This window comes from Alligator mississippiensis, chromosome 13, assembly GCF_030867095.1.
Source record: "Alligator mississippiensis isolate rAllMis1 chromosome 13, rAllMis1, whole genome shotgun sequence".
NCBI lineage: Eukaryota > Metazoa > Chordata > Crocodylia > Alligatoridae > Alligator > Alligator mississippiensis.
Genome location: NC_081836.1, coordinates 1,737,637 through 1,750,883, shown reverse-complemented (window position 1 = coordinate 1,750,883; position 13,247 = coordinate 1,737,637). Strand labels below are relative to the sequence as shown.

Here is a 13,247-nt window from a genome sequence, read left to right as displayed (position 1 = left end):
TCTAGTTTTCATCTCTTGCTATTAATTACTAAATTCATGACACTGCATTTTGCACTATTAAATTTCATTTCTATTCCTTCAGTCCTCTCAGACATCCAGTTCTTCTTATACGATACTCAAATCCTCCTCCATGGGAGTTAACATACTTCCCAACTTTGTACCATCAGCAAATTTCATGAGCACATTTCTCCTTTTTGTACCAAGGTCACTAATGGAACTATTAAATAAAACCAGTCACAGGACCAATCCTATAGGAACTCAACCAGCAACCTCCTTCTCTCCTGATAAGTTCTCTTTTCAGCATAATCTGCAGTCATCTGCCCTTTAGTCAGATCCTCATCTACTTAATAATTCTTGTACTAATCTCTATCTTCTCTGTGTTAACTGATAAATTCCCAAGTGATACCACATCAAATGTTTTACAAAGTGCAGACTGGTACAGTGGATCTCACCCTAGCAAAGGAAGATTTCAGGTTAGTCTGACATAATTTACTTTTGATAAATCCATGCTGCATTTATTAATTTGTTTGTATCACAGTATCATTATTCTTTCAAAATTTATTCAGGAGCCTTTAATAATGCTGGGCTCAGGCTAACAGGTATGCAGTTGGCCAGACCACTTTGTTTCCTCTTTATTAAATAGGTTTGCTATTCTTTAGCTACACAGTCCCCTGCTAGTTCGGTGGATTTATTAAACATCTTTGCAGTAGTTAAGTATAATGGTTCTTTTAATATTCTGGGATGGAGATTATTCATCCCCAACCCCCACACCTGAGGGCAGTGAACTCTTGAGTTGTGGTTTTTTTGGCTCAGTTGTGGTATCCCAGTAGAATCAGTATTTTTCCTATAGGGACGGTTTGCAACCACTTAATTCACAGCAGATTGCTAAATTAGGGACAATCCGCCCAGTTGTTTCCTGCAGCTTGTACTTCAAAGGCCACCATTTCTTTGATCAGCTGGGGGTCATCAGGCTCCCATGTAGCTGATTGGAAAAGTTGCATCCTTTGAAACAAAAGATACAGCAAACAGCTGGAGCACTTCAGTGGTCTCACTGAGATGTCTGTTGTGGCTCCATATATCCCAGAATACTTTCAAACCCTCATCTTTGCAAGGGGGCTAGGTGCAACAGGGTTGATCGTGTCATTTTAGGAATAGGTTAGATAAGGGTTTGTACGAGATGGTTTGGACAGGGATGAACCTGCTTAAAGCAGGGGGCTGGACTCTACACGACTACCAGAGGATCCTTCCAGCCTTACTATGATTCTACAAATTAACCCTGCAAAACACCCAGGCTGTATTGCATTCATTTCCCTATCCTCAATGCTATCGTTAGTCGTTCTACCTCTGCCCCAAAGGGATACTGCCAGTCTCACTGAAAACCGAAGCAAAATTCTGATTTCATTTTTGGGCCGTTCCTTGCTTATTTTTACTTTCTTACCCCTCTTCACTGCGAAACACTCCTACTTCTTTTCTTGGTCTCTTTTTATTTATATGTCTAAAGAACATTTTAAAGACTAGCTCAGTTTGATTTTTGGCAATTCACACTTTATCCCTACATTCTTTGTCTTCAGAAAAGTAGGTCTCTTTGTTGGCTAATCCCTATTTCCATTCCTTACAAGCTGTCTGCTTGCTCCTTAATACCCTACTTAACATGGTTATTTACCCGGACAGGGCTGGATCCCAACCCTACATGTTTTTCCCCTTGCCTGGGAGGCAATTTCTAGATAGTTTGGGTATAGTTGACCTAAAGACAACCCAAGCCCTCTTTACATTTAAGTCCTGGAGCCTCACTAACAGGTTCCCCTTAATTCCTCAAAATGTGCCCCTTCAACATAAAAAAAGTCTTAGCTACTGACTTTTTTAGCATTTATTCTCCCACTTAGTTTAAACTGAATCTGTTGGACAGACTTGAGGCCTCTGCGCCTGCCTGTTTTGATAAGGCTTCAGCAAAATCTTGCCTTATCAAGACCTGAGCTTTTGGCAGGCCTCCCTCCCAACTTCACTCACATCCTCCTCTTTAGTTTAATGAGGCCTCGGCTTCTACCCAAGTCCCCCCACATCCCTCTCCTTTCCTATAAGGTGACGAAGCTCACTTGGGCTACCAAACATTACAATGAGCAAGGAAGGGATCCTGTGAAACGCCAGTACAGAACCACAGAAACATATACATTGAGGAGCGGATGTTCCACACATATGGGCAACTGTTTGCACAGAGCACAACAAGAAAATACGTTGCAGCTAGCTCTCCAAGGCAACTTGACCAATAAGTCAAGCCTAGAGAGAGTGACACATCTGCTAATCAAGCTAGCAATACTGTCGATGCAGAGGTTCAACGGTTCCTTTAAAACTAAATCTCTGTAGCCCATGGTAGTGCGCTGCTATCTCTGAGCTTAGCGCAGAGGACTTCTGGCTCCAACCCTTCCCCCAAGCACAGCTACGCAGGGCACTCAGCATTGCATTAGGGGGTGTTCATCTCAGCCCCAAAGTTATGAGTCACATATGTAGTCTATAGGCCATGGAACTAAGTGTGACCTAGAAAACCATGCGATAAGAAGGTGCTTTGCTCACACACGCACACAGCTTCCCTGTATTTTAGATGTTACCTGCTTCTCCAAGCTCGTCAGGAATCCTTCCTCTGCTGTTTTGAGGAACTGGATGATGGGGCTCAGCTGTGTTATGCTCTGGATCAACTCCTCCCTGCATTCCACCAACAGAGCAGACAGGGTCTTTCCCTGTTCTGTGTTCTCTGTGGGAGAAAGATTTGGAAATACAAGAAAAGAAAAAAAACAACCACATGAGTCAATGTGAAGTTAGTGACAACAAGGTATTTTCTCCTGAAGTGAGACAATGAGATTCTGTGAAAGATCTAAGTGAATAGCAAAGCTTAGACTGAGTGCAAGCAGCAGAAGAAAACACTTTATTATTCTCTTTAAACTCTATGAAAGGAAAACGTCTCATTTATCTAACAGAGCACAAAGCTGCAAAGCAAGCTGGAGGTTAACGTCAGGTTTGCAAGGCTACTGCTTTCTGTCAAACAAAAGCAAGAAAAGGAGCTTTCGGTCCTCAGGCACAGTCGAGCACTGACCCATGATGGTCACCCTGCCACTGATGTAGACCTACAGTTAGTGAAGGGCAGAGCGCGCTCCTGGGATTGCTCCAATACGGGCGCTGTCAGACATGTCCAGTTTGGGAAGTGAAAATGCAAAACCCGATTCCAAAAGGCTAATGATCTGTTAGTGCTGGCAGGTTTATCACATGTGGGCAAGAGCTAAGGCTCAAGCAATTTTTCTAGGCTCAAGTACCCTGACCTGCTGGGAGCAGAGCATGGTGGCACCTGTCAAGGATCAAGCTCCTCTGATTGTTTCTGTACAAGGGGAGTACCTGCTCTCCTACCTGTTTGCTGCAGGATCTCTCCACTGTTCTGCTCTCTTTCCAGCAGCACTGCTTTTATCTTGGGATAGGTGTCTTGAAACAGCTTCAGCATGGACACGACAGTCTGAGCATCCAGGCTCTGCTCATCCCTCACCTTGCTGAGCAGTGTCTTGAATCCTGACTGTTCTCCTGCACCTTCCAAACATGCCACTAGTGCCTGCAAAAGCAATAGAAAACATGCCAGCATGGGTGAATAACCCTCTGCTGGCTTACACAAAGGGCAAAGTACCCTCAGCTTTTAAATAAGCACAGAATTACAGCCTGCTGATTGGAGAGATGCTGCCTGGAGAAGCGCGTTCCCTCCGGGCACACAAAACTACACTTGGACACAGGAAGTGATCCTTGTATTCACCGAGAGCTCTCAGGAAGAAGAGTGACAAGCTCGGTCTGCCAGCTTTTATTCTTCTTGTCAGCTTGACAAATTACAGCTGGCGAGTGGCCCTACTTCAAACCTGAATAAGTCTCTTTGGACGTGGCCTCTTCACAAGGAGCCAAATTCCTGTAATGCTGAGGAACCTAATAAAATCCATTGACAACGCCAGAATTTGGGCAGTTTAAGGCCAGAGCAGGGAATACCAGACTAAAGCGCACAACAAGGAGGACACTTGTCTTCAGGAAGACAATGGAGTTGTAAGGCAGACTATCCAGGAATCGCAGCTCTCCTGCCAGAAGCAGACACAGTCCTCATTAAAGCATTAGGGTCTGATCTTCAGAGACATCAAGTGCAGCACCCATGGCTTTCTCTGGTGGCGTGGACTCTTCACACTTTGGAAAATCAGGCGCTGGGGTTCTGAAATCTAGCCCTACATCCCACAATGACACCAGAGGCAAAATGTGCTCATGCAGTTAGGGAAATAAAAGGTGTAAAAAGCAAAGCTGGAACTCACTCCCATCTCCCTGGAGCGTTTAAATGCTATAAATGCTGCCCCTGAAGGTACAAGCTCCCTTGTGCTCCAAGAGAGGAGCTAGCCCTTCAGAGCAGGCATCCTTTATGAGAGACCCCAGGGAGGCTATAAAAATACCTTTGAAGTGGAGCGCTTGGCATCACTCCAGAGAGAACGGCCATTTTGTGCTGTCATTGTCATTTTTGTTTCTATGATAAAAAGACTGAATAGAGCTGCTTGACGTCCTGCCAGGGGGGCCGTGAACTTGCTTTTCCTACCAGGTGTGAATTCTCATATCGCCGAGCCGTGTGCCAGTGCAGCGACCTCCTGCAAAGCGCATCCGCAGAGGGAGAGCTGCCTGCGCCCTCGCTCTTACCCTGCTCGCAGCATTTTACTGCCAAACACAGCAACACAGACTACACGGGTTCTTTATAAAGGCACTGCAGGAGGAAAGGCAACACAGCAGACGCACAGAAACAGAGACCTTAAAGATCTTTAATGGGGCGGGTATTTTGTAATAAAAAGCTGATAATGAGATATTGTCCATTCTACTGCCTGGCACACCTGGCCCCTTCCTTAAGGCCCCTCCGTGACAAAGCCGAGGGGGCTGAAGACCTCTCAGGATGGGGCTGTCCCTGCTCAGACTAGTAATTTGCGCTGTTGCTAATTTTTCCAGGATTAAACAGAATTGCTAAGCACAACTCGAGGTTGCTGAGCGTTCTCAATGGATGTTTTAGTTAATGCTTTTCCAATTTGCTGGCGAGAAGGCAGGCAGACCGGGCGAGATCAGTTTTCTGAAACTGAAAAGTCCTATTGTTCACAGCCTATTTCTGGATCAGCCTCTCTCCGGCACATTCCTCCCTGAGAACTGAAGCCACTCAGTACTTTTAAAATGCTGAATGGTGCATTATAGAGATATTTACTATTGAAAATGCCTTTTTGTCCTGGAAGGGCTTAAACCATGCTGCAATTTGACTTGCAGAGCTCCAAATCTTGCCTTACATTTATTCCACATTAAATTTTGAAACTCTTTTCAGGGACAAAAAGGCGAGCAAACCGCTGTTAATGATTATAACCCTAGGCTCTCAAACATGACTACACTAGAGATTTATTTCTTTTCTTTCAAAAAAAATTTCACCCCCTGAAAATCTGTAAAACTCTCATAAATGAGCTAGGTTTGCAAGAGTCCTTAATGCCCACCTGCTCCACTGAGAACAATGTTTACATGTTCTGAATGCCCTCCATCTGGCATAGGTACCTAAGTAGTAGTTGAGCGCTTTAAAAAAATAGTCCCAACTACAGGGAAATCTGGCCCATAAGTGTAGTCAGAACCATTATGATTGCACCACTGGGGTGAGCAGGGAAAGGCCCTGCCAGTACGGGTTCATCTCAAGCTATTTTAGATCTACTGTGTCTGGGAAACATCCACTACAGCTATAATGGGCAGCTGGTCCTGCAAATGGTACAGTACTCTGCAGAAGAAACGGCAGAACCTGTATGGATCTCCCTGAGTTATAACTTCTGCTGGGAGTCCCATTTAAAACTAAACTGAACCAGACAGTAAACGTTGCCAGGACATATCTGCATCAGTAACTTCCTAAAATTTAAGCTGAATCTTTTGAAGGATCGAGTCCTAGCAAGTCTGGGAGAGTCAGTAGGTGGCAGCAAGCAACATTCTTTAAAAATGAAAAAGCAATTGCATTGCATTATCCAAAAATAGCCTGGTTACTTCAAATCACATAGGCATTTCCCCCAAATGTTTGGCAAGAAGGGAAATACAAGCACGTGCGCGCACGCACGCACACACACGCGTGCACACACACACACGTGCACACACACATGGGCTTAGAACAGGATGCCTTGTACACCTTGACTACAGAGCTATTCCTTTGAATCTGCTGGCATGGGAGATGTGCCTGGATAGCAGTTCCAGAGAAAAGGTAAACAGTGGAGAGATGGCAAAAATGGATCATAGAAAACTATGCAGAAAAAAAACTACAAGATGCAGGTTATTTTACATGCTGGATTTCCTCCCCAGCCCATTCCATCCCACATACAAACCAAAATACATTTGGTTAACTGACCCCGAACAAGGCAGGTGCTATTTCTGCAAGCCGGTCCTATTTACATTCTCTTGAAGAGAAGCAGCACTCCTAGTTCTAGCCGCACGTTGCTGTGAAGTCTCCTCCAACACAAGGTTTGCCATTTGCAAATGAGTGCATTCCACTGGGAAAATTTTAGAGGCATAATGATCAGTCTTCTGTGAAAGGAAGTTGGTTTTTTTCATCGAGTAATTTTTGAAGTGCAAGCATTGAAGCAAATGTAAGAGAGTTATTAGAAGCTTGCCACCACAGTGCAGAGTTTTTACCCAGAGAGTACATCAGCACAGACAGCGCAGGGAGTAGTTTTACATATCTGAACTACAGAAAAACAAGCAAACTATAACCAAACCATAAAGTTAATCAGATGCCATGACACATGCTAGTCACAGAGAAAATCTACACGTCCAAGTGCACATGGGGGGGTTCAGAGACTGGGGGTCTTTTCATTTTGCAAACAGGTATTCTCATAGATCCCCTGACAACAGAGTCCAGCAAATCAATGATGCAGCTTAGAGGACCTTGTCCCTATTAGCAAGAAGTGGGTCAACCTACTAACTCCCCAGGCAGGGAAAAGGCCCGGTCAAGGCCAGAACCTCCGGATAGGTTTTTCCACAATGGAGAACATTTTTGTAGCTGTGATTCGACTAAAAAGAGCAAAGTTCTAGACAATTACCCAGTGCTCGGGATGCAGGAGATAACGGAGCCCACACATGCACGATGTTGTCCAGAAATTCCTGCTGCTGCACAAAGATGCCAACAACAATTGGACAGGCCCTTTTACAACGGAAATGATCCACAAGCACAGCGACATTTATTCTACATGGAAGAATCAACTCTCCTCCGCTTTATCTGAACCCAGAAGTAAAGGGAACAAATGAGCTGTGCAATAATTTGAATTGAGTTTCTCTAAGAGAGCACAGGAAGATAAGACTTGACACCAGCAAAACTCTTCCACGCTTCCCCAAATTACTGCAATTTCTGTCTTGTTCTCATTTCCAAGCAGGTTTGAGCCAAGACAGAACCAAATTAGATAGCAATAGTTTATATGAGAGATACACAGAGAGACTCTAAACAGAGGACAAATCAGATCTTCCTAAATAAAAAACGAGCTCATCAAGGGTATGTCTGCATTTTCCATTTCCAGCAGCAGAATGTAGTTGCACAAAAATCCCTCAGAGGCACAAGAGAATGAGCTCACTGGGCCATGCACCAAAAGACTCCTTAAAGGAAACAAATAACAAACAGGAATATGCACATTTTGTTCGATATACCAAGAAATAGAGAAGAGGCATCTTAGGTTAAAACCTGAGCATAAAGCATGTGCTTCCCTAAAAGTGCCAGATACTTGCTCCAAAGGACAAAATACATACTCGTGGATGACAAAAGGGTCCTAAAGCTAAAGATCTGGAAACAGGAAATCCCAGAGCCAAAGCCAAGGCAACTTGCCCCCGGGGGTTACAAGAAACAATGGCCACAAGCTAGCAGAGAGCAGATTCAGACTGGACATTAGGAAGAACTTCTTCACAGTTCGAGTGGCCAAGGTCTGGAACGGGCTCCCAAGGGAGGTGGTGCTCTCCCCTACCCTGGGGGTCTTCAAGAGGAGGTTAGATGAGTATCTAGCTGGGGTCATTTAGACCCAGCACTCTTTCCTGCTTATGCAGGGGGTCGGACTTGATGATCTATTGAGGTCCCTTCCGACCCTAACATCTATGAATCTATGAATCTATGAAAGTACCTACAAGCCAGAACTGCCTTCGATCTAATGAGCAGGTTGGAGCAGCCTTGAGAAGTCACCATGAACATTTACCAGCTCTGGTACTAAGACAATTTGCCCAGTCCTGCCATATTGAAAACACCTATAATATTTTTTCTCATCAGCAAAGAAGAAATAGTCAGAAAAGAGGCACTAGCATGGCAGAAAAGGGAACATCTCCTAGGCAGCAGGATGAGCGCTCCCAGCAAAGGCTGCGTGAAGCAGAAAGAGGAACTCCCTGAACAACACTTCTCATTATACAGCTTCAACACAACCACTCCAGTGGCCTTTAAAATGGCTATTACCTGCCACAAGGTATAAGTGAGACTATAAGCAAATGACTTAAAATAGCACAAAAGGAGAGAAAATCCTTTGAATCCTTCCACTGACACATTTGCAACCTTAATTTTACATCCTGAGCTCAGCTCTTCCGAGCCAAACTTACACTTTAAGCATGACTTCAAAACATAGCACTGTTTCCCTAAAGACAACACTAAGCCATTGCTAGAAAGAGCTACTCGCTGTTGGAAATAAAGCAGGGAGTTGGTGTTGGTGTCTACACATCTTGTTTATCCCAGAAGGGAACTCGCAAAGTGATAGATGTGGCCGAGCTGGGCGTTTTAGTCTAAGCCCTTAGTTACAATGGCTTGGGATTCCTCCTCCACCTCTATTATCTTTGGGATTGAAAATTCTCATGCTTGTTTAAAACCGAGAAGCAATTTTTCTGGAAGGTTTAAAGAAAATCCATTTCTCATTTATTCTGCATTTATTCATAGCCTTTAAAAAATTGTACAGTGTTTTCAGGGTCAGATGTCTGAACAGTTTTTTGAGCTTTCAGACTATGATCTCAGACCCAGATGCTACAATTTATTACATGCCAACTGCATGGAGCCACACCGAAGTCAGCAAGGCTCAGCTCAGGGTCAAGGCTTGCCTATGTAGAAGGCCTTGGTAAGAGGGCAGTACAGGAAAGTCCATGCAGACAAGTAGAAAACTGTCACTTAAGCAACTAAATGGAAACAGAATGTCACCCTCTGTGTTGCAGGACAGGCTCTTTTAGCAGTTGCTTCATTGAAAATGCAGCCTGGGCCTAAAAATAACTGTGAATAAGAACCAAAGTAGTGTTGCTTTAGGACTAGCTATTCCCTTTTTGCTGGCTTCCGAGTTCATGTGATGGCTGGACCCAGGCTGCTATTGTTCAGGATACTAAACATCCCTCAGCATTAAGTGAGCACTAACCAATGCCAGCAGTAACCACTGCTTCTACAATGGAGCATTCTCCATTAAAAGCACCCTGGGATGACAGGCCAGCAACCTGCATATCTGGAATCTCCTTGTGTTGCTCATGATAGACTTATTTGTGCACAGAACTGAGCAGCTTCTCACTATGAAGCTTCACTGAGGGCAAAGAAATGTTATTTTGCCAGGTCATATGACAGTCCTTCCAAAACTGATAATTCCCTACAAGTAGAAGGTGCTGGATAGGTTTAACTTCCTGCACTATACATCCCTGCCGCTGTATTCTCACAGGTGCTCTCCTCTTACGGGCACTGTCCAGGAACGCACATGATTAGACACAGGAGCCTTAGCTCCCTGTAATCCCATGCCAATCTCCCTGTTGCTCTGTTCACACAATGTGCTGTTCTACGCTGTCCCCTCCCCTCCCACGAAAGACAAGAACACTTGAGCCAGAGAGAACACTTTAGCCAGAGTGGCACCATTTTTAGACACTGCCATGTCTTTAAGCACTAGAATTTTTGACTTACCTGGTGAAGGAATTTTCTGCATGGGCTGCAACACAATCTGTATATTTAAAGAGTGAGGAGAGGGAGAAGACCTCTTACCTACCCAACACACAAACCTACCTCCTTCTGAGAGATGTCAAGTTCTCCACACTCGTGCAGTCTCTTTAGCACAGCCGGGGTGTCAGAAAGGGCCTCTGAGAAAACATTTTCATACTGAAGCAGGAAATCCAGTTCACAGCTTTTGCTCCCTGACTCTGTGTATGAGAACAAGATGAGTTATTTGCCAACTGAATTTTTGGTTGTAGCCATGTTGGTCTAAGGACATGGACAGGCAAGGTTCTTTGAGTAGATGTGATATCTTTTATTAGACCAACCGAGTAGTCGGAAAAAAGTTCTTAGCAAGCTTTTGAGTGCAGTCACCCTTCCTGAAGAGCGCAGTCACCTTCACCTGAAGAAGGGTAAATGTGCCTGAAAGCTTGCTAAGAACTTTTTCCCCAACTACTCAGTTGGTCTGATAAAAGATATCACATCTACTCAAAGAACCTTGCTTGCTGACTGAAGGAATTTTCATAAATATAATGTGAGTGAACAGCATCAATTTATAGCCAACATTTTGGAGACCACAAGGAAAACCTGTTTGACAGATCCTTTCTGAAGGTGACATGCAGCCTGGAGGGGGACAAGTGCATTTGACACTGCTTGCAAATGGAATATTTACCTTGAATCCAGGGCAACCTTTATTTCTTCACATGCTAACCAGGAGTTTGAAAAGATAAGCTATTAACAGGCTTCTCTGCTCACCTGTCTTTATGCGGGTTGCCTTACCTCTGCATTGAACATGTAAGATGCAGAAGCATACATACAGGCCAGGCAGGCTTTGCTCAGAGAAGCTCAGGTGGGTGGTACGAGCACAACGTCAGGAACCAGACTTTATGGGCATTTATACACATGCTCCAGGATGGAGGGGAAGGGGTGAGCTTTAGTTAAAGCACCCTGCCACCATTTTGAAGTGTGGGGATGCTGAATATGTGACAGAGGCTGCTGCAGCACTCTAATTAGCATGCTCCAGACGACACACGGCAGACTCAAGTAATCAATTCTGCTCCAACATGTGCTAATTAGCACATGTCAGAGTAGAGGTCCATTGTGTAAGGGTGCTGTATAATGCCCCAGAGGGATGTGTTGGGTTAAAGAGGAAGACGATCTTTGCTACAGAATTGCTCAATAGCAGGGGGATCCCTTTATAAAATAAAGAGAATAGAAAATAAAGAGAAATAAACTCAACCGCCACCCACGCAACAGGGTCCCATTAAGAAGTTCAGTCGGTAGCATAACTACTGATGGACAATCAGTGCGAGGGACCCACTTGCCAAGGTAAAGAGGGCTGCAGTGATGGGAGGTGGAGCAGCATTCATGGCAAGGATGGAGGTCAAGGCCAGTGCCACCAGATTCAGCATTGCTACAGTCCAGTGGTGATGGGATTTGGCAGCACGGAGCCATGGCAGGAGATCTAGGGGGTATTGACCCTGTCTGCTGGTGGCACTGCTGTCACTTCTCCCCGGCAGCAGCAGCATCTCTGCGGTTTGTGCCCAGGGTTCAAATCGTATCAGTTATACCTGTGACCTCAACTGAAAATTGCATGAGACAGAGTTATGACCAGACCCTGAGTCTCTCACCTGAATCACCAACTCTTTCTTCCTTCTCCAGAGGCTCAGCAACCACTTCTTCACAGCTCTCCAGTCTAGCAGGAGATTGGGGGTCAGCAGGGGCATGCGCATCCTCATCAAGGGATTTGGAGTCACTTGGGTTTTCCTCTTCCAGAACCTCCTCCTGCATGAAGGTGTGATTCATGGTAACGTCCTGCACAGAGGCAGAGGTGACAGCTTCCACTTCAGATTCTGCGGGGCCAGGAGGCACTGCAACCTCTTCTGGAGGCTGAGCCTCTGTCATACCATCAGCAGGAGGGCTTTTGGTTTGGGCTGAATCACTAGGTTCGATAGTTCCAGATGGCTCGGTCAGACCAGAGGTGTCCCTCACTACCTGCTCCTGAGCAGAACAGCTGATGAGGTCTCTGAGGAGGTTTTTGCAGCTAACGGCCACGTCAAACATCTGCAGACTGTCCGCCACAGAAATGACTTTGGTAAAGTTGTGTTTGCCAAGCGGGAGCTTGCCAGTATACATCATTTCTAGTAGGAGAGCAAACTCATCGGGAGCCACCACAGAAGCATCAATGGAGATGGTGTCTGTGCTATCCAGCACAGACTTAAAGAGCAGACTGGCAGCAGCAAGCACAAGCTTATGCGCTCTGAAATGCACAGTTCCAATAAAGATGGTGCAGTCACAGAACTGCTGTTCTTTGCAGAGAGCGTACAGCTGTTGTAGCAACTGTCTGCTGTAATTGGGAAGATCCATGGCTCCAGCGGCCTCTTGGCCTCTTCCGCTTTCACACCGCTTTTACAAGAACCAGCTAGAAATGAAATAAAAGAACCTGTTAGCACTTTTCTGAGCCAACAGCAAGGCAGAAAGCAGCAGTAAACTAAACTATTTTTAATGCAAGTTTTCCATTAGCTTTAAAAGGATCAATCCAGCATTACAGCAGGAATAGCTACCACAGTTAACGATGCAGAACAGGTTTCATTCCGAGTATGTTTTCAGCCTCTCAGTTTTTGCCTTTAGGGCTGAAGTTTTCTAGACATGGTATCTACAGAATGTGTGGGAGGTTATTTTTTAAATGTTTGAGTAGAGATATTTGAGAATGAACTAACAAAACCAAAACCACATTCCCTGCAAAGCTCTTTTGACCTGAAAAATTGCAAACAGTTCGAAAGACAAGATGACTATGTAAATTTGGCAGAGAAATCTCCTCAATTGAGATGAAGGATGTTTGAATGAAACCTGAGTTGGATTTTTCTTGGTTACATCCATCTGAACATAACACATAATGTCTCTCGCAGCTATTTGCTTCCTAGACTCATAGGGTGAGGTTTGCCCAATGCAAAGAGCCCACAAGACATCCCTGCACATTGGATCCAGGATCAGTCCAGATCGGGTCCACAAACCGGCACCGAGTGCAGCATACATCCTGGCCCAGCCACCTGTGCTGTACACCATGCCAGCGCTGGGGCCGGCATGTGCTGCCAGCTATGTACAGGGGCTGGAGCCAGCATGTGCTCACATGGTATGGAGCCTGTCTGGGGTGTGTGCTGCTGAAGTGAGCATCTGATGAAGCTTGTGCTATACACATGTATGTGTGCACACGCACAAGCACACACACACACACACAGACGCTACAGATATCTACTTTGGTTAGTCTGTATGATACAAATCTACC

General features: G+C 45.0%; 1 protein-coding gene across 3 annotated transcripts in view; it reads right to left on the bottom strand.

Annotated features, from left to right (window-relative positions):
* The window catches only part of ZBTB40 (zinc finger and BTB domain containing 40), a 36,687-nt gene that overhangs the window by 18,575 nt on the left and 4,865 nt on the right, over nucleotides 1-13,247 (bottom strand). For all 3 annotated transcript variants that reach the window (XM_019495290.2, XM_059716918.1, XM_006278384.4), the window contains exons 2-5: nucleotides 11,593-12,383; nucleotides 10,037-10,170; nucleotides 3,394-3,589; nucleotides 2,604-2,746 (exon numbers count right to left, since the gene is read on the bottom strand). In XM_019495290.2, the coding sequence (XP_019350835.1) occupies nucleotides 2,604-2,746; nucleotides 3,394-3,589; nucleotides 10,037-10,170; nucleotides 11,593-12,328 (1,209 nt within the window). In that variant the 5' untranslated portion in view covers nucleotides 12,329-12,383. The remainder of the gene's footprint in view (nucleotides 1-2,603; nucleotides 2,747-3,393; nucleotides 3,590-10,036; nucleotides 10,171-11,592; nucleotides 12,384-13,247) is intronic.